Below are 20,459 nucleotides of genomic sequence, written 5' to 3'. Positions count from 1 at the left end.
ACCAGATTCAGCAAATGAAACTCCTTGTTTGTCCTTCTGCGCTACTTCTGACTCCGTCTACAGCGAGCTTCTAGTTTCCTTCTAGATGACATGTAACAGTGGCACCGTGCCTCCATGCTGACGTATTTCAGAGGACCGAAAATGTTAAGAGACCTTGGAAGAGGAGCGCTGTATATGAAAGTGAGCTCTTACGAAAGTCCTTCTGCCTCAAATACTCTTCAGAAGACGACTGTTGTATAGCACAGCACAGCCTCACATGCATCCTACTAACTTAGGGACACCTTCATTTTTTTGGTCTTCAGTTCTGACATTGCATTTGCTAATAAGCAACGTATGAAATCATGTGAATCAAGTGATTTAATTCTAACGTGGCTTCTGCTTCCTGCATTGATCCAGCAGTGGAATAATTACACAGATAATTGCTTTTTTAGAACAGCCTTTCAGGCTGCTTGTGACAGACCTCATTGCTCTCCTCATGCTTTTAAGGCGGGCGGTGTGGCTGCTTGCTGGATCAGTGAGACTGCTTTCAGAGCAGGGTCAAGTAATTTTCCTGTCAAAGTGGGCAAATGGCTTGCTTTGCCAGATGACAATTAAGGGCCACGTATCACTCTTGAGACAACAAAAGTGTCCTGCTTAGATTAATGCAGTTTCAGACAGTACCACGAAAAATAATGTAGATCCATTACATATAATTAGCACGCTATTTAAGAATTACTTTGGCATGAAGGAGGCTAGCTTGTCTTCTGGAGATTTTTCTACCACATTGGAGGGTTTTTGGCCATGCTTGTCTCAACAGATTCACTTCTAATGGAATAAGAGGCTCTATTCATAAGGGAAGGTTTTTGATTAATTGCGTTTGTTATATTAGCATGAAGGAGGAGTTTTGTGGGGAAAGTATTTACATAAACAGCATTTATACAGCACAACATTTGCAATCCAAAAGCGTCAGTGAGCTGCTTTGCAGGCAATGCAGAAGGGGATTGCTTTATCTTAAGTTGAAGTAAACCCACTGTTAAAGTAAATATGCAGTAGCAACACCAGCTAACAAAGGGAACATGAATAACTTTTCTAATTTAAGATGAATGTGGGAGGATATAGGTAGGCAGCAAAAGAAGTTGGAAACTGATTTCCAGTGTGATTCATAGAGATTTTCAGCAGCTGCTTGCACAGGTAAATTATAATAGTTGACATTTACATATAGCTTTTCACTTATTAAAATCTGATAGGTCTAGGGCTTTTTCTTTTTGGCAAATGAAATACTGAAGCGCAACAAAATTAAGAAACTGGCTTACGGTACTGACTGTGTCAAGTATCTTGTCTTTCAGACACAGAACTGATCCCCTGATTCCGCAAAATACTGCTCACCTTTAAGTGAGAGAAATTAATTGTAAGATGAATGGATTTGCCTCCAGAAGTTAGAGGAGGATTTTAATATCGCTGGAATTGTAGCAATATTGTCTGTGGCTTATGAACAATGGTAACCAAAAGGATGTACTAGTACTTTAATAAGGTTATTTCTTTGTTCCCCACTCCTTCATTACCAATAACATCTAGAATTACTCCCTACCTATGCATTTACCAAGACCAAGGGAGCTCCCTGTTGCCGTTACATTTCCAACCCCTTCCTCCTACATTTCTCTTCTCATTCGTATTACACAACTAGATTTGGCAGTATTTTTCCTTAACAGAGATCAAACTTAGGTGTTCTAACACAAGAACAGAAAACAAGAATAATCCAAATGATGTCCACGGAGCTCTACTACATACTATAAATGAAAGCGGCATTTGACCCCATGGATAATATAAAGTGACTCTGGAACGGTGACAACACATGGAAAAACATTAGAAAGCCAACAGTAATTTTCAAACAGTACTTTCCACATTCTTTGGTCTTATATAGATTTTGTTATCATTGCTTTTGTTAGAGGCAATGTAAAAATAATTGCAAAAAAATATCCATACCGGTCTATCTAGGGGACCACCCCCCGACCCAGGAAAAAAAAAAGTGAGGAATAAGGTGGTTGTCCATTCACAAATTTGTGTAGGGCTGCCCTAGGAGCATTCCAATATTATTGAAAGGTTAGTTTATTACTTAATTCATAAACTTCAATTCAAAGCAACAATTTACTTTTGCTTGCAGCTGATAGCAATTTTGACCCAGCCTTTTAGAAAGGGTAATGCTGTATTATTTCAATATTGTCATTTAAATACTTTATACTAAATGTATGTAAATGGCAGTGATAGACATTCTAAATTCCTTTAAAGTCCTTTGCAAGCAATTTTCTTTCAGCACTGTAGCATATCAAGATTACAGGCTGTCAGTATCCTTCTATAGACCTTCACACTAAATAACACTCTACAATGAAGTAGAGACATGTTCATTAATAAGAATTTATTAGTATATTTGGAAGGAATCTGCAGTAAATCTTTACAGCACAAAACTAAACATGGCTCCATGTTGAGTTCAAAGTGTGCACGTTACTTCTTAAAAGTGCATGACAAGCATCTTGTTAAAAACAAACGAGAAAAAAAGAACGTTCCCCCTTCCTCAACAAAAAGGAACCTCTAAACTCACAAAAAAGCAAATGGTAGAAAACTGTATTTTGGGCAAACCAAGTCAGCTCCAAACAATTTTAATAAGCACCTATTGTGGCTTCTGAAATCATTGTTGCATGCATATCTGTAGTCATATTGGATTTCTCTTTCAGCTTTGACTGGAGTAATGTGTGTTCCATTACACCAATTTGTATGTCCATCTGAATGGTTTCTTGCTTCAGTTTTGTTAAGGCCTGTTTAATCTTCACTAGAGGAGCTGTTCAAAAAAAAGATAAACAGTGCAACTCTGTGTCAGCTATTTAACACAAAAGCATTATTTTCTATAATTCACTCCTTAAACAAAAGGGCGTTCTACTCTAAAGACATGACTGTACTGATACATCATTTTTAATATGCAAGACACTTTAAAGATAGAAACAGGCAATGACAATTTTGCTGTCTTCTTGACATCTAAGATCTGCATAAAGACGTGCATCAACATTGAGACAGATTTTTCAATGATGTGTTTTGCTCAGCTGAAGGCCTCATCCCAATACCTAACTTGGAGTTTGGTAGAGAACTGAAGACACTTTCAAGCAGGAGGTCATCTTACCTGTGAAAAGCTAATAAAATGTTTTGTGCTCCATACTTTATTTCTAATCCCTCAGCTCCCACTAATATCACCCTAGGGATGCTGCTGCTGCATCATACTGATCCTTATAATTCTGGGCTCTAGATTTTACCTTGACCCTTGGCCACGCCATAATACAGAAAAAGCGTTGCGAGGCAGGTGAGTAGCTCCTTCAGAGTGAAGCAAGGGTGCACAAAATTTCTTTAAACAGTAACACTTACAACTACTTGAATAAATTAGTGGTAATGGTTACAGTTAAATATGATACAGTTTGCATATTTAGCCCTACTGTAACGTGCATCCATTTATTTCTGCATTCATACTCCTTATACATTTGCAACAGAATGCATTTATCAGCAAAAATCTCAAACAACCAGATCCTGAGTCTGAGATAAACTAATTAAAATAGGTATGTAGCTTTAAATATTAAGAAAAAGTACAAACATCAAAACACCAAAACAAATTTTCTCACTGACTCCAGCCAGCCTTAGTCGGGGAATCTAACAGCTACTGCCAGCAACTATTTCAGAGTAAAAGGGCTTGAACCTGTAACGTGTGATATTTTTCCAATGAGTTGATAAATATTCAAAGCAGAGACAGCGCCCCCCCGCCCTCGTTTTTTTTTCTTTTTAATTTTACAAATACTTACCAAAGGGGGAAATCCTGGAATCTCTACCTTCTGCAGACTTATGTAACCTTTTCAAAGAGGTTTAGACTACTGAGTTTCTTAGACACTTCTTAAAATTTTAATATTGATATTTTGGATTAGTCACTCATTCTGGTCTTATTTTATTTTTCTTTAATAAAGGACAAATTATGCACCTGTCACTAAGGAAATGGGCGTGTGATTTGAGGCAAAAACATACTTACCACCATCAGTCATGCTGCTTCCTTTCTCTTCAGTTTCCTGCTTTACTCTCTCTAATACTTCTGTAATCTTAAAATAGACATTTCTTTCTTAACTAAACCAGATGAATGTCAAGTTAAAAAAAGAAAACAAAAAATTATCTGCTGAATAACTGTATTACTTAAAAAAATGAACTAATCTGTCTTAGTTGTTGTATATGGAGAAACAATTTTTTTCAAACATTAAGAAAATTTAACTGAATTAATGTTGTAAAAATTACAGCAAAAAGAGTAAGAAGTTGGCCAAACAGCATGGTGTTACGGAGAATCTGCGCATCCCAAAGCAATAGAAAGAACAGTGTGAGAGTTGCAGTATGATGCTGGATGGCAGACAGGAACCAATGTCCCTGCAGACCAAGATTTACCAAATGACCATGCCAGCTGCCCTTCTGGAAGTGTCAGGACTTCAGCAGATGACAGTGGAAACCTGAGAAACAGCACTGCAGCAAAAGACGGTGCAACAGTTAAGTCTGCTGGCAGTGGCAGGGGTATGGGTATGTAAAATGCACGTATGAAGAATAAAAGTGCATTTCAGCACTGACTATCGACAAAATTTGCCTTTGTACACAATGAAGAAAAAGCAAAGACATGATTCTAAGGTACAGTCTAGGTAATAATTTAGTATTTTTGTCTATAATATAAAAATGGCCTTCATTCAGGATTCAATAAGACTTTTCATTAAGAAAAAAGAAGCACTGCTGCATTGTTATTGCATGCCTGCAGTGGTACTGGTGTTGCCGAGTGGGCTGAGATTTGATTCCATGTCTGTAAGATCAGTAGTAACATCCAATGTGTCATTTATCTCAGATATGCACCACTGCATCTACATAGTTTGAAGGCTGCCTACTAGTAACATGTTCATCCTTACTAATCAGACAATAATTTCCAAAGCACAAACACATTACAAATCTGAAGTCATCATGAAGTACTCTCTTTTTTAAACTTAATTCCTTGAGAGCGAAACAGAATGAAGCTCTAATTCTGCAGAATCCATACACAGAAATCTTTGCTAGAGAACTCTCGTTAAACTGCTGTGTTTATTACCTACTGCGTTGGACTAGATGATTGTGCTGGTCCCTTCCAACTGAACTATTCTATTCTATTCTGAAAAGTCTCAATTTTACAATTTCCAGCACATTGTTATGGTGTGATCTATTTTATGTGACTATTCCAGACACTTTATCATCTAATAAATAAAGTGGGTTTTTCAAAGCCAAACAACAGAGAAGTTTAAAAAATTCTGAATTGGACAAAAGGTTGAAAAATTCTAAATGAAATGCCACGAAACACATTGAGGCAGTTAGGAGTCAGGGGATTTTTTCTTTAAATTTGTCAGAGCACTGTTTTTTTAATTTTTTTTTAAACCACAAGCCCACAGAAAAAGTTTTAGGTATTAACATAATTTGCCTGGTATGGAAAGTTGCTATTTAGTCAAATATTGGTTTTAAGTGCTTGGAAGATAAAAATTTCAAATTTTAATTTTAACTAAAAATAAGAGTTAAGCTTTTCTTCTTCCAAAGAACTTATGGATATAATTTGATTAGTCCTTGATAATTCCAGGACACAGGTTATAAAATGCAGAACATTTACCCTCTTTTACAAACTGAGGAAATTAAGATCTCACAATAGTTTGCCCAAATTCACAAGTTAAAAATCAGTGGCAGCCTGGGTCTAAAATTTAGGGACTGGACTAGATCGCCTCCACTAAACAAACAGATTAATATTTAATATAAGAACAAATCAGAAAGAACTAGGTTCATAAAACCACAAACATTAACGAATATTGTTTTTAAATAAGCGGAAAAAAAAATATGCGAAGATGTGTTTTACCTCAGAAAGCACTCTAATCCGTTCAGTTACTCCTCCACTCCCCTCCTGGTACTTCTCTTTAGCCTGGAAAGAAACATATTTATTGCTGTAATGACAAAGCTAAAGAGATGTATGCAGATAGCTCAGAGAGAACACCAAAACTTGCTCTCACACATCCTAGTTCCAGAATTCTCCCACAAAGTCACAGGTTTACAGTGCTACATGTATGGGGACAAGCCTGAAACATCAGTCCCTGTAAAGAACATAATTCAAAAATTTAAAGCAGTTTTAAAAATTGTAATAGCCCTCATACACACACAATAAGAAGTATGTTTTCTAATCATTTACATGAGGAAAAAAAACACAGAAAATTTGCCAGAATGCAGACAGAACTGAGTCCTGAAACCCAGAATATTTCTTCGTCAATAGTAAATTACTATCTTGAAGTTTCTTAAAGTTTGATAGTAAGGTAAACAGAAAGCAAAGAGCTTAAATCCTGTTAGTCTTATTTTAATGTCACGCCCACAAATCGGAAGGCTAGCCAAATGGCAGCTTATACAGGCCTCCTAACTAGGGGATCAAAAAGCTTCTCAAACAGCACTTTATTGGCATAAAAGCTAAATGAAGTAAAGAAGTAATCAGAGTGCTTTGTGCATGTTAGCACGAGTAATCAATATAAGAGATGAGTGGTGGACTGAGACTGTTTCTTTTCCACTCATCACAGATGCATGAACTTCACAGGGGAAGCAGAACTAGCAATTTACTAGCTGCTAAAGATTGGCAACAGATTTTCGTAATAGTCAGGCAAAAAACATTTACTTTCCCCTGTAGAATAGTTGAATAAAAATAGCTAGCTTAGCTTAAAAACTATGTAATTTGACAGCCATTCAACATTTCCTCTGCTTTATATCCAACAGCAGAATTCCCAGATAACTCCTCCGAGTCTTCTTTGCTTTTACCCTCACTTAATAGCAAGTTAATATTAGAGAAGGCAACAACAAAAGATCAGTGCATTACCTCACTCAGCAAGGCTTGTGCTGAACGGTACTCTTGAACCAAGTGCTCCAACTGATTGTTGATGTACTTTTCCCTGCTGTTGATCTTTTCCAATGTTCTACTGATTTCGTTATGGAGTTTGTCAAGGTAACCCTAGAAAATCATATTCTGTGGGTTGACGGTATACAGAGAGTATGTAAAGAGTATTAAAATGGTGCTGTAATTAAGAAAGGATACGGAAGCCTACAAGCGAGAGAGAAAAATAGTACAGAAATGCTGTGTTTGGCCAACAAAAAATTATTCCTAATGTGTTCTGGTTTGCCCACCTCCCAAACATGTATTTTAAGCTTTACTGCTTCCATCACTCTCCCCCTCTAAATTAATTACAAATATCAATGTCAGTAAGTTACTCTAGCAGCTGTATTTGACAGTATTTTGGTTTTCAGATTGTATTATTGTATCATTCTATTTTGCCCTCTGTAGTCAGGATGTACTTATGGTAATGCATACGTTAATGAACCCTAATATCCCTGTTAATCCTCACATATACAACTCTTTCCCACAAGATATTTTGCCAGTCCCGCTGTCCCTAATCATCATTATCGTATGTTTCTCTTTTTAGTTTTACAGCATTAGCACAAATAAAATGAAGGGGGGAAAAAAATGAACTTAGTTCTTAACGTATATCAAATAAAAGAGAAAATAAAACCACTGACAGATCAGTGAAATATTCTGCACATACAAGACATACCCTAGTTTCTTTCAAAGAAGATTCAATTCCATCCTTATGCTGATGCATTTGATCTACATGAATCCTCCAATCCTAAAAAAAGATGCCACAAAGTAAAACACACGTAAGTACAACTTTTCTCTTTCTCTGTTTACTTGCTGGTATGCAAGGCAGGGTCAGTTCTCTTTTATACTGTTACCACGTATCAGTCTGCCACTGCCATGTTCATATCCAAAGGCACTTGCTTAATGTGACACAATTCATAAATATCCTAAACGTGACACTCACATCCATAAACAAACACTGATATCCCCACAGTAGCTATGCTTTTTAGAGTCTGTTTGATCTTCATGGAACTGTTTCTGCTAGAAACCACTCTGGATACCAATACTGAAAATATTGATTATAGCTGTGCTAGTTCAGTTTATTCTTGGACAAAATGGGTGCTTCAAATGCCCAGCACCTACCAGGTCCAGACTATCAGACCTTCCCTTTCTACTTAGTCCTTACTATTATCAGGAGAAGAACAGAAAAAAAATGAAAAAGGCAGAAATGCCTAAACTTGTTTTTGATAGTGGGACAAATTTACAAGGGGGAAAATTACTTGCAGCTTCTGGATCATAGGAAACATACATGGACTCAGGGATGGGGGAGGAGAAAAGGTGCTGGTTTAACTTGATAGGTAGGCATCTTTTACTTAGAAATCAATTCCAGTTCCCAAGCTTTATCACAAATTTTTCCTTATCAGTGCAAACTTTTTACATCTCCCAGACCCAAAGCACAGCTGCAGACAGACTGAGAGTTCGAAATGAAGCAGAGTAGCAGCACTGCATAAGTACTGCTATTTCAGTATTGTGTTTCTGAACACGCTAAAAAATTTTTTTAAGATTTTTAAGCTTTTGGCACTGTACTGGTCTACGTGTTAAAAAAAAGAGTGATGTTAATAAATCTTTATCACTTGAAATCAAACCTTAGGAGACTTTCTTGTAAAATACGTACTGTAAAGATACGTGGAAGGTAACCGTGTTTGCTTCAGTAAGATTATCTGATCAAGGATCTTTTCAATATGGATGCTAAGCAAAACACAGAGACACAAACTGATCGACAAACAGTAGTGGAGGCATTAACAACAAACAAACCTGGCTAGTTACACTAATGGATCAGGGCATGCAGACTGCGAGACTGTTCACACATTAGAATTATCTGACGGAGGACCTTGTCAAAATGGGATGATAAGGAAAAGGGGGAGGGGCAAACCCAAAATCTATGCAGACACAGACCTGTCTAAACACTAAGGAAGCATTTAGACAAACACTTCTTTAGCGACAAACACTAAAGAAGACAAGAACAAGAAACAAAGCTCTGCTTGTGAACCTGCAGATAAAAAGCAGCAGCTGCACCCACCAGTCTGGGATGTGGACCCGCAGGTCGACAGGGACAGGGGGCTGGGCTGCAGCACCTGAGCAAAAGCAATTCCCAATCCCGGATCTCCTGGAGGATACAGCCACTTACAATGTCTCACAACAGGTACAAAAGAAATCCTGGCTTAAAATAGCTGCACACTTAAACGCTTGCCATCCTTCAATCACAGGCCGTGCGACTGATTTGAAGCGAGGCTATCCCCCTGCATAGGACACGTGCATAACTACCAAGGGACCGGTGCTTCTGTCTCACTATCTCGGAAGGGCACAGAACAGACAAGCATCTGCAGCAGCTGCTCAGCCCATGAGGTTCACCCGCTGTCTACAGTTGTGCTGCTGCCCACCGTTCTCTTCCAGAATGAAACAAAGGCTAGTAGAGAAAACGTGCTTATGCTGTATGTTGGGTTTTAAGTTTACAGCAGACTCAAGGTCTTCTGTTGGTCTGGTGACAATTGCTCCCAATTTGTCAAACTTTAGAGTTTAAATAACAACAATCCCACCCCTTCCTGCCCAGGACTTTACAAATCAGTTCTAGTTTCTAATGCCATTGATTAAACCATTAACCCTCTCCTGGTACTATGTACAGATGTACTGTGTAGGAAACAGAACATGATGCTTTTGTTGTAGAATGAAAAAACACCAAACACTTCTCTCCAGTTATTCCTGAAAGAAAAGGAAGAATCCTCTCTTCATGTTCATTTTGACATGTTCCTTAAAGCCAAGAGATGGTGCATTAAACTGGAAGGTAGTAAACCTCCATTCTTACAGTGGCTTTCATTTTCCACATATGTCTTTATTCAGTTTTAATTTCTTAGTGTGAGAATCAAGCATGATGTTCTGTGTAACAGATGGGTTCGCCAAGGATCACAGAAAGGTGGCTCAAACCAGGCAATTCTTCACATAGAAGAATGCAGTATAGCGTAAGACAGGCAAGCAATTTAACAGATAGTTGAGAGCTTATGCTATTTTTGGCAAGATAATTATCTTTCATTGAATTCTGTATCACTGCTACAGATTGCTCCAACACCCCAACTAGCTGGGTCACAGCAAATGAACAGTTTCAATACTGCACTGATCTCTGTGTGCTATACAAGCTCCTAGCGAGAATGTTTACCGCAATGCCAGGAATAGGTCCTAGGTTTGGACTTTGACTTGCCAAAGATAGACGTCTGCTTCTAAGATGCTCATTCTAGACTCCTTGGAATAGACTATGGTGAGAAATACTCATGTCTAAGAAATGATGAATTTCATCTTGAGGTAGTTATCTGGATAGGTAAGTAAAATCAGTCAAAAAGTACTCACTTCATTTTGCTAAACATAAGGAGAGACCATGATGACTAGATCAGAAGTACAGACATACTTTATTGCCATTTAAAGTTCAGCAAGATGAATGCCATGCAAACAACCTTTCATGTGGTTGACAAATGGAACAGTTGGAAGGTAAGTTCCTCAGCTCTCTTCCAGGAAGACGTTTTACTAGCTGCTAAACTGAGGGTATAATTTTTCAGAACTATGAATACATTGGAAATGTTTAACGATTTAAGATGTTTTTACTGAATAAACATATGGAAATAGGGTGCCTTGTAAGTAGCAGAAAAAATTATTCGTATATAACATTGGAAAAAAACCTACTGAAAATTATTGCTTCTAGGGTCAATGTAAGTGACAAAGATTCAGACAGGATAGCACTGGAGAGCCCACTATTCGCAAATCTTGGCATGACAAAAGCAAAAAAAAAGTTGTAAATAGAAAGTAAACAACACTGAAATCACACTTTAATCACCATGTGTACACATGCAAAGCCATTCTGGTATACCTTATTGTCAGTCCTGACTGTAACTTTCAGCTGTGGAAGCACACGTTCCACTTCCAGATTCCATTCTGCTGCATCTATCGTGGACTGTAAAATCTCGTCATGCTTTGCAGAGTCATTCATGTCCTGTGTAAAAATCACAAAGTTTGTATACAAAATATCATCATTATGCACAGTGAGAACTGTTAGAAATCATGTTATAATGGCTTACAATGTTCATAGGCAAGAAAAAAATTACATCCAGAACGATCTAGACTATAGACATAACAGACTTCTTTAATGGCTTTCTTTGAATTCATAAAGACTAGGAATTGAAATAAATATATCTTATCATCATACTTAGAATTGAAAAGAACAAAATGTGTATAATAAGAAATTATAATACATTCCAGAAATAGCAAGGGGGGGGGAATTAAAATATACTCAAGAAACTAATACTACATTTCCCTAAAAGTCTCTGCAAACTTTCTTGCAAATGTTTCTAGCAACCTTGCAGTGATAACAGTTTAGAAACTGGATGCACATTTTTCTTTTAAAATAAGCTAATTCATTTTGGTTGGAATGTTTTTTCAAGTTTAGACTATAAAAGGACTTCCACACTTAAATCCAACAGAAATAAATGGCTGCTACAAACATAAAAATCTCTCAAGAGAGGACTGATGGGTAACAACTTACTGATCTGTACGTCTGTGCCTTTAGAACATTCAGGTCAATAAAATTCTCTTCATTGTCCGACTCTTCTTCCTTAAGGAAAGTTACAAAGTAAGACTTCAGTAAGTATTGCACAATCTTTCTCCATAATTTTATTTTGCAGGAGCACAGGACAAGAAGTATTAAATTCCAAATTTCTGACATGGAGAGTTTATGATAATGGAGCTTGCATTTACTTAAAATCTTGGGAGGAGACACAACATCTGGGACAAGATGAAAGATGAAAGCTACTCCACATTTTCCTCAGGGTGCCACAGTATTAAAAACTAAGCTTATCAACCAACTAAGAAAACCCCCAAAACCTAAGCCCTCTGTCATCAAACGGGCCATTATCAATAGCTGTATGGTAACTGTAATTTCTTATGCATTTCCTAAAGCTTTGCATTAAAAATAAAACCAACCCAAAACGAAAAACAAACCACAACTAGACCTATACACAGTTTTCAAGATGTTGTTTGCACTACGGATTTGGAGCTGCAGAATGACGCCACATTTGAAAAGCATGCAGAAAACCAGAATTCACATTGAGGCAATTTATTTGTTTTCTTGCCCATGACACTACGCACTGGGCTGACAGTTTTACAGAATTATCTATTATAGCCTCAAAATTGCACTCCTCAGTGATCACGATCAGCTCAGAACCCATCACTGCGTAAGTCACAGATGCTTTTGCCGTACATTACCCTCCATTTATCTATACTGAATTTCACTTCCCATTTTATCATCCATACACCTCACTCTTATACACCTTGTCATTCTGTGGCTCTTCTGTTAGCCATCATCTTTTCCACCGAAGTTAAACTTCATCATTCACCTCCTTTCTAGACAAGTCGTGTCTATGCTGCAATAACACGGGTCTTAGTGTAGAACCCTTCAAGACTCAGTGAAAACCTGAAAGCTCATTCCTGTACCTTACCTAGTTCTTAATTAACAGGGCCCACTTTATTTTATGCTGGTATATTTGGCCCCTAGTCCCCTGAATACTTGCAAAAAATTAATGGTGACTAGACTGGGACTATCTTTTGCTAAATGGACAATATATATTTGTACAGCACTTAGAAGAACATACTACAACACTACCATGACAACAAGAAGACTAGTTATCAGAACTGAGGAGCCAAACTGTGCAGAATTCCTTGCACAGCCAGCCTCGCTGGCTTCTGTTCAACTAATTCCCTAAGATTTGCAGAACAAGGCTTGTTTCTGTCTGCCTCATCAATTTCATTCAGAAGAATAAAAACCAGAAGAACAATCAATGAATCTCATGATTAGCATTTAACTACTGGAAATACTGCTAAATTCAATTATGGATACAGCTAATACATACAAGACATATCAAAATATTGGCAGCAACAAAGGACCGGGAGAAAAAAACCCAAACCTTAGATCAGCGTATAGTTAATCCCTGTAGAACCATTATAGGCTCTAAAAAGTGGTTATCCACTTGGTATAATCCTAGCTCAATGGTTTTATTAACACACAAAATCAGAAGAGCTAATAAAACACATTAGTTGTGAAAATCATGGCCTCAGATACTACCTGAGAGCAAATCCAGAGGTTCTTTGAAGGGTTTCAACTGTGCCTTAGTTAACTGTTTCCTCCCCACTTCCCAATTTAACAGCTTAGACCTTAATGAGACACAGAAAAGAGCAGACCGCTGACTGTTTTCATATTTAAAGCTTTTAACCAGCAGCTTACATTTCTGAGGCTAGTCAAACATGCAATACAGAATGTCTCTTATTGCTCTCAGAATTATTCAAAACTTTTTCTGTGGAGACTTCAAAGCTGGTAAAATGCAACCAGGCATCCACATCACAATATTTGCATATTGTATGAAACTTAAGAATAAAAGTTTGGAATTCTTCTGGATTTCTCTTTATGGATTTCTCATAAAAATGAGAAAAATAATGCAATACTTCGGAAAACTGTGAGAAGAGGAAGAAGGGAAGCAAATTCTTCAACTGTTCCACTTTTGTGGACTACTGGTATGTAAATTGGGAGTATGATCAGAACCATATGACAACATTACTGGCACTCTATTTCAAACTTCTATGACCTTTAATTTTTCCCAAGCACTTGAAAAATGTGAAAACTAAAATGGGACAGTTGTGGCATTTTCTATCCAGTATTGCTGGGCATTAACACTCCAGAAAATTGGTTTGTCCTCAAGTTATTTATTGACACAGCAAGTGAACACTTCCAGGCTCACAGCTTTCATTATTTCGGTTTTGATCTGCATTTACTTTGCACAGAATCATCAGTTTTTGGAGAAATCAGATGTGAAACTAACTTGTTTTTGTAATTTTCACTTGTAATTGTCTTTATCTAACTTCCCTCTCCAGAAATATCTTGTTTAAGTCATCAGTAAAGAGTCACTTCAAGAAGACTGACAGAGGCCTGTGTAAATGACAAAGTCTTGTGATAACATTATGCTATCAGGTAACAGCGAGACTCCAACTCTCAAAAATAATCATCTGAGAAAATCAATCAGCAAGAAGCAACTTCTATTCAACATCCATCCATCAGTTAAGTCCTAAAATCATATTTGAACTTAGAGGTGTATTTCACAGGCTATGAAAATAGACGTGACGTCTTCACTGTAATTATTATAGTTAAAAAGCAGGAATAAACAAACCAGTTCATCCTCAAACACTGTCATCTTGTTGGTAAAGACTTCTGCAGCCAGAATGGATGATTGGGTATTACCATTTCATTCGTGGAATATATAGCAATGCGCTGCCATGACCTTTCTCTAGAGAAACAATTCTGTAACCTTTATTTAGGTCTTTGCTGGTGTTTTTAAACAAATGCTCGGTTTCCAGTTGTCTTTTCCATCTATGCTGTTCCCAAATCTTACGATCAACTAAGTACCAAAGTTACTGTTTCCAATTTACAGTGAAATCTGAGTTACAATAGTGAGCACTCTATTAATTAAGTGCTGCGCAAATTTTAACCAAATATTAGCCAATTCTGTGAACAGGGATCAAAGTTTTGTTTAACATCAACAGCTTGTATCAGCAGAAAACAAACAGTTCTGAATCTATGTGATTTTAATGTACGGTTAAATTCCACTTCACATTAACTGTAAATGAACATAAGAACATAAGTTCTGTCCCGAAGAGTTAACAACCTTATCTGAAAGAAAACAAAAAACTCTATAGAGAAGCTGACAATGCAGGAAAGGAGATGCAGGAAAGAAGGGCGATGGAATAGCCAGCAGAAAAGACTTCTTGAACAAATCCAAACAAAATGAAGAGTGAGAAAAATTTCCTCAAACCTGAACAATACTTATATAATCAAAACCAGTTAGGTAAACCTACCGCAACATCCTCTTCCAGTTTATTAAGCGTTAATTCTGCATCATCTTCTGTTATTTCTTCTTCTTCTAGCTCTTCTGTTGGATATGCTGGCCTGAAATCAGTACAAACAACAGTAGAGCTTTTAAACACAGTAAATTGGAAATACCTCTGTAAATTGTTCCTAAGCAAACAAAACAGTTCATGAGAAGTATGGATGATACAGAATACAACTAGACAGTGTCTCACACACTTAAATAAATAAAATTAACACTCGGCCTTTAAAGTCGTTGTTAAAGTCTGTCTTAAAAGTGAGAGTTAGTTATTATGCCAAGCAGTACACTACGTTCATACTGCAAAGACATCTTGGGAGTCAATTTCAAGTCATTTTCTGTTTTGGTCTAACCTCTTAAAATTTAAGTGCAAGTCACCCCACACTCATTTTTGGCTTGCAGTGGAATTTGTGTACTAAACAGAGGTACCAGTAAAATAATTTTGAGGTAGAAATTACTTCACTATATCCATTTCAAAACCCATCAGAGGGAAGGAATGAAATCAAGAGCACTTTTAAACAAATTTTCATATTCTTGAAATTATCCGTGATCTAATTTCTCCTAAGATTTCCTTCGGATTAAATACTCAAAGTTACTGTAGCCTACTTGTAACATGATCACATATTGTGCATACCTCCAACTGAAGAGGTAAAGATTAATTGATAGGACCTAAAAGAACATTAATGTGTTTCAACTCAACTGTCGGATTAATGAGCAGTTATGCATAGGAAAATGACCAAAAAAAGGTCATCAGTCAAATCTTTATTAATTAGCTAAGTCTATTAATGGCCCAAACTCATCCTTGCTGGTAATAGACTAAATTGTGTGAAATTGCATTAGAAATTAATTTGTCCCACTGCTTCAAGCCTAGTTGAGTTCTGCAGCTCATGAAACTTCAAGTAAAACATTTTTGGTAATTACTATGTTTTGTCTTTACAATTATAACTTACATTTGTTTGCTGGAAAACAAAGCATAAGGGAGGATACTTAAAAGTGTACTATACCTTTTCCAGCTAAAGCCAGTGTATTTCAAGGCTTCTTCAGCCAAACAATCAAGAACATAGCATGCTTGCTCTCCGTAGCCTGCCTTTAATTTTGAAGGAGGAAAATCCACAGGCCTTCCCTAAAATAAATAGGTAAACTGTTTGTTAATGGCCACCCATCAATCAAGTTTCCTCTCAGGTAGGTAACAACATTTACTATGCTAAAACCAAAACGTCCATTGTATATGAAGATTTTACCAATGTGAATACATATTCTTCCCCTATGCAGCTCCAGTCAGGCAACAGAAGGGAAAACAGAATAACCCAAGGAACAGATACAGCGTAGAAATCTTAAAGCACCTGGTAACAGAATACTCACAGGGAGCAGAAGAGTTGGAAGCTGCAAGGGAGCTAAATGGTCAAGCACACAAGTGGCACGCCAGCCAGGCAAGAACAGCTATGGAGGAACTCAGGTACTGAGACTTAACCACCAGCTTTTCAACTTTGCCTTGTTTGTTACAGGTTTTGTTTATAAAACACTTTATTTATTGCTATCCTATAGAATAAATATCTTAGGGTTTTTTATCAAGTAACTCCTTTAGAGAACAGTGTTCTTAACATCATTCACAGCTGTACCACAGTATAATCTTCCGTAAAATCATACTTTCCATAAGTTGACACACTCTCCTAACCTTCAGGGGGGAATTTAATATTGAAAAAAATCCCAATAATTCCTGGCAGTTTATGCAACCTTTTGCTCCTTAACAAAAAAAAAAAACCCCAAAAAAAGAAGAAGAAAACACGAACACAATTCTAAACCATTTCCTTCACTATGAATTATACTATTGACTTTGGCAGGAGCAGGATCACAAGCACTGTGTAAACTTTCAAGATAAAATCTTTGTAAATTCATAGAATGGTTTAGGTTGGTAGCGGCCTTAAAGACCTACTAGTTCCAACCCCCCTGCCATGGACAGGGACACCTCCCACTAGACCAGGCTGCTCAAAGCCCCATCCAGCCTGGCCTTGAACACTTCCAGGGATGGGGCATCCACAGCTTCTCTGGGCAACCTGTTCCAGTGCCTCACCACCCTCACAATGAAAACTTCTTCCTCATACATAATCTAAATCTATCCTCTCCCGGTTTGAAGCCATTACCCCTCATCCTATCACTACGTGCCCTTGTAAAAAGTCCCTCTCCAGCTTTTCTGTAGGCCCCCTTCAGATACTGGAAGGCCGCTATAAGTTTTCCTCTAAGCCTTCTCTTCTCCAGACTGAACAACCCCAACTCTCTCAGCCTGTCAAGAAATTATACTACTACAAATGAGCAACATATGTGGCACTATAAGAAGTAAGTCTGATTTAAGCAATTTTACAGATTGTGGAACAAAACTAATTGGAATCATATATAATATTGTAAGACCATTTTTGTAGTGCCAAAAATTTGGCAAGTAGGTACACACAGTGTAAACTTCCAATTAACTAATTAACACAGTACACACTTATAGATAGGAAGTCTGTCCAGTCCTTGGTAACATAATCAGACAGCAGAGAAAGTATGTCATTACTGTTATTTCTGAAGGTGATGCATGTGCTTGGCAAAACAGCATGTTCAACACTTACGAATGATCGCAGTTCTGAGAGTACATTTGATATTACTGCATTGGGGTCATCATATTCTTGTGGCTGTTCGAAGGGATGTCCCGCTTTAGTGATCAGCCAAGCGGCAAGTGTGCAAAACATAAAGAACTGCTCACCCGGATTAGTGGGCAGTGCAAAGTAGTGCCTGTTTAAAAAGCGGGAAAAAAATGGTAAATATTCTGAGCTCCAAAAGTTCTTACAGCACCGGCTAGAAAGCAGTTTCTTTAACTGACTTTCTCAATGAGTGATCCATCTCAACTAAATTCAGGATATCTAGTTTCACACATAACCACAGTAGACTAAGTTTTCTATGTGCAGCTCATCTGTTTCCTGCTTTGAGTAAGCTATTAATCAACACTAGGCTTCAAAGGAATCAAAAGGAAACCAGCTACTCCTCTCTCCTCCCAGTAGGATTATAAACTTTCAGTTAAACACCACCAAATTAAAATTTCCACATAAACCCAAGTTATTTCTCTTATTTACCTGAGCAGTCTCAAATCATGATGAGCTCGATTCTGTTCCCATTTAATTTTAAGGATGCAGAATCCATCCCATCACTTCATAAAATACCACCACTAACTAATTAAGAGCCCATGCAACGGATTCATTCAAATGTCCCCCTTACATAACATAAAATACTTAAAAGCTCAAAAGAATCAAAAGTCAAAGGTCAGTAATTGCCAGTAACTTGTAGACCATGAATGAGCTAAGATTTTGCTAAATCTCAGGCATTTTTCACAGGGCAAGTGATTTACAGTGCAAAACAAAATTTAAATTTGAAAACCATCCTGTGAATTGATTAGCAAAGTGATTGATAACTACTGCCAATATGGCACACCAAACAGCCTACTTCAAAAACAAAATTAAAATGATCCATTGCTAAAGCTTTATATGTTTACCCATGATGCTGGAAGCCAGGGTGGATTTGTCTTACCTTTTATCTACTTTAAAACACCTTGAAAAATGCTTTAGAAGCACATATTGCTCTCTGTTAAAGACAATTCAGACAAACAGCACAAAGAAAGGTATCTGTATTGGCAAATACACTTGAATAAACTTAAATGGCACTTCCTTGAGGGAGAAAAAATTTACTGAAGCCTTATTGCATAGAGACATGTGTCCTTTTTCTGCATATTGTCCTCATCCATGCTATTATACTACAGAAACCTCACCTTCTGTTCCCTTCTTAACATCGCCAAATACTCTTTCCTGAAACAGCAATACATACAGTTCATTTTGCTCCAAAGTTCCCCAAACCTCTTCCCTTTCCCATATTCCCCCAGAGTGGCAAAAGGCCAGTGTACCTAAATCAGCACGTAAGCTCAGATCAGGAGCACATTTTTGAAGCAATCCTTCCAGCCATCCTCATCTACTGTGCTTTGGGTCACTTTAGACAGCAAGGTACACTAACTGGACCTATTTTGGATCACTCTGAATTGGAAGATGTGGTCCTAATGAGAATTTGGTCCATAAAATCAGACCACAGTGAGTCCCTCCCAAAATATAAATTGCATGCACACTGGATACTCGGAATGAAACACTTCCCCTTAGACACAGCTGCTCGCTAATGGGGACAAAAGTTCGCTTCCTTGCTCCAAATATACTGATGGTCAGACAACTGGCTAAAACCAGCTTACAGCCACTGAGCTCATACTTGAGCCTCCCTCTCAACAAGAGAGTAATTTGGACTATGGTTTTCCCCCCTATTAAATTGCTGCTTACAGAAGGCTCAACTATGTTATATGCTGCTGTGGAGCATGATTGAAACTGACGGATGGATTTGAATGTTATATGGGCAGGCGGATGTTGGGAGCACATTGGTCTCATTTCCCAAGTTTTCTGTCTCCCACCGAAATTAAAAAAAAAAAAAAGAATAAAAAAGATGTTACCTATAAAACAAGTATGTATTGGAAATGAAAACCCAGACTTAAAAACAATGTGTCCAAGCCCCCTTACGAATACACCCCCCCACAAATAGTTACCCTGAATACCAGAAATTAATTTAAGGTAAAATTATTTTTTGCAGAGATACACTGGCATGCAAATATTCACGGAATCACGGAATTCCAGAGTTGGAAGGGACCTCTAGAGATCATCTAGTCCAACTCCCCTGGCAAAGCAGGATTGCCTAGAGCACATCACTCAGGACTGCATCCAGGTGGGTCTTGAAAGTCTCTAGAGAAGGGGACTCCTACTGGGGGGGTAGGCAGGGAAGGTCAAGTGACTAGTGACTTATCACATCTCAGCCTTTAGAGGAACTTCTCATTTTGAAAGCTTCAAAATCATACAGGATGCGTTGAAGATGACAGGTTTTCACTTGACTCGGGCATCTTGTCATCTGAGAGCGAGCCAGCCTTCCTTTCCCAGTCCCTGACCGCAGTGGCGTAACCCTCCCGCCGGGATTTCTCCCCGCCAGCACCGAGTTCGGCCCGTGCCCGACGACTCTCGCTGCACCCGTGGCGGCTGCGGACCCCCACGCGTGGAGCTTCGTACCAGGCGGCGCGACCCCCCGGCCCCAGCCGGCCCCCCGCCGCGGCCAGGCCAACGCCTTCCGGGCGAAGCCGCCGCCGCCCTCCCCGGGGCTTTCCGCGCCCCCCGGCGCCGCCGCCATCCGGCCGGCGGAGCGGGCGAGGGGCACCTGGAGAGCGGCCGCATGTTGTGGCGCCGCAGCACCTCCTCCTCGTAGCTGAGCAGCTTCAGCTTGTCCAGCAGGTCCTCCATCAGCACGAACATGTGATAAGCCGCGCCCGGGCCCCGCTCCGCCACCGCCTCCTCGTCCCGCTCCCCAGCCCCGCGCCGGAGCCCGCCGCCCCCCGCGGCCTCTTCCGCCATCTTGGAGCCCCGCCGCCGCTGCCCGTAACCGAGGCAACCGGGCCCTACCAATCCTCGCCTGCCGCGGCCCCCCTCCTGACCCAATCACAGGCGCCGAGAAGC

At 38.7% G+C, this 20,459-nt stretch overlaps 1 protein-coding gene across 2 annotated transcripts; it reads right to left on the bottom strand.

The window, feature by feature from the left end:
- Positions 1–2,377: 2,377 nt before the first annotated feature.
- On the bottom strand, positions 2,378–20,358 carry IFT57 (intraflagellar transport 57). 2 transcript variants are annotated; one of them, XM_054197010.1, is made up of 11 exons: positions 20,164–20,358; positions 17,508–17,670; positions 15,906–16,024; positions 14,873–14,963; positions 11,517–11,585; positions 10,845–10,967; positions 7,629–7,700; positions 6,899–7,030; positions 5,903–5,965; positions 4,037–4,103; positions 2,378–2,812 (listed from the first exon to the last, which is right to left on the bottom strand). In XM_054197010.1, the coding sequence occupies exons 1-11, from the start codon at positions 20,355–20,357 to the stop codon at positions 2,634–2,636; spliced, it is 1,272 nt and encodes a 423-aa protein (XP_054052985.1). In that variant the 5' UTR covers position 20,358; the 3' UTR covers positions 2,378–2,633. The 2 variants fall into 2 exon arrangements, with proteins under 2 accessions (XP_054052985.1, XP_054052993.1); XM_054197018.1 differs by having other exon boundaries at positions 20,199–20,289.
- Positions 20,359–20,459: the final 101 nt, after the last annotated feature.

The sequence above is a fragment of the Rissa tridactyla genome, chromosome 1 (assembly GCF_028500815.1).
Source record: "Rissa tridactyla isolate bRisTri1 chromosome 1, bRisTri1.patW.cur.20221130, whole genome shotgun sequence".
NCBI classification, from domain to species: Eukaryota; Metazoa; Chordata; class Aves; order Charadriiformes; family Laridae; genus Rissa; species Rissa tridactyla.
This window is presented reverse-complemented; position numbering and strand designations above follow the sequence as displayed.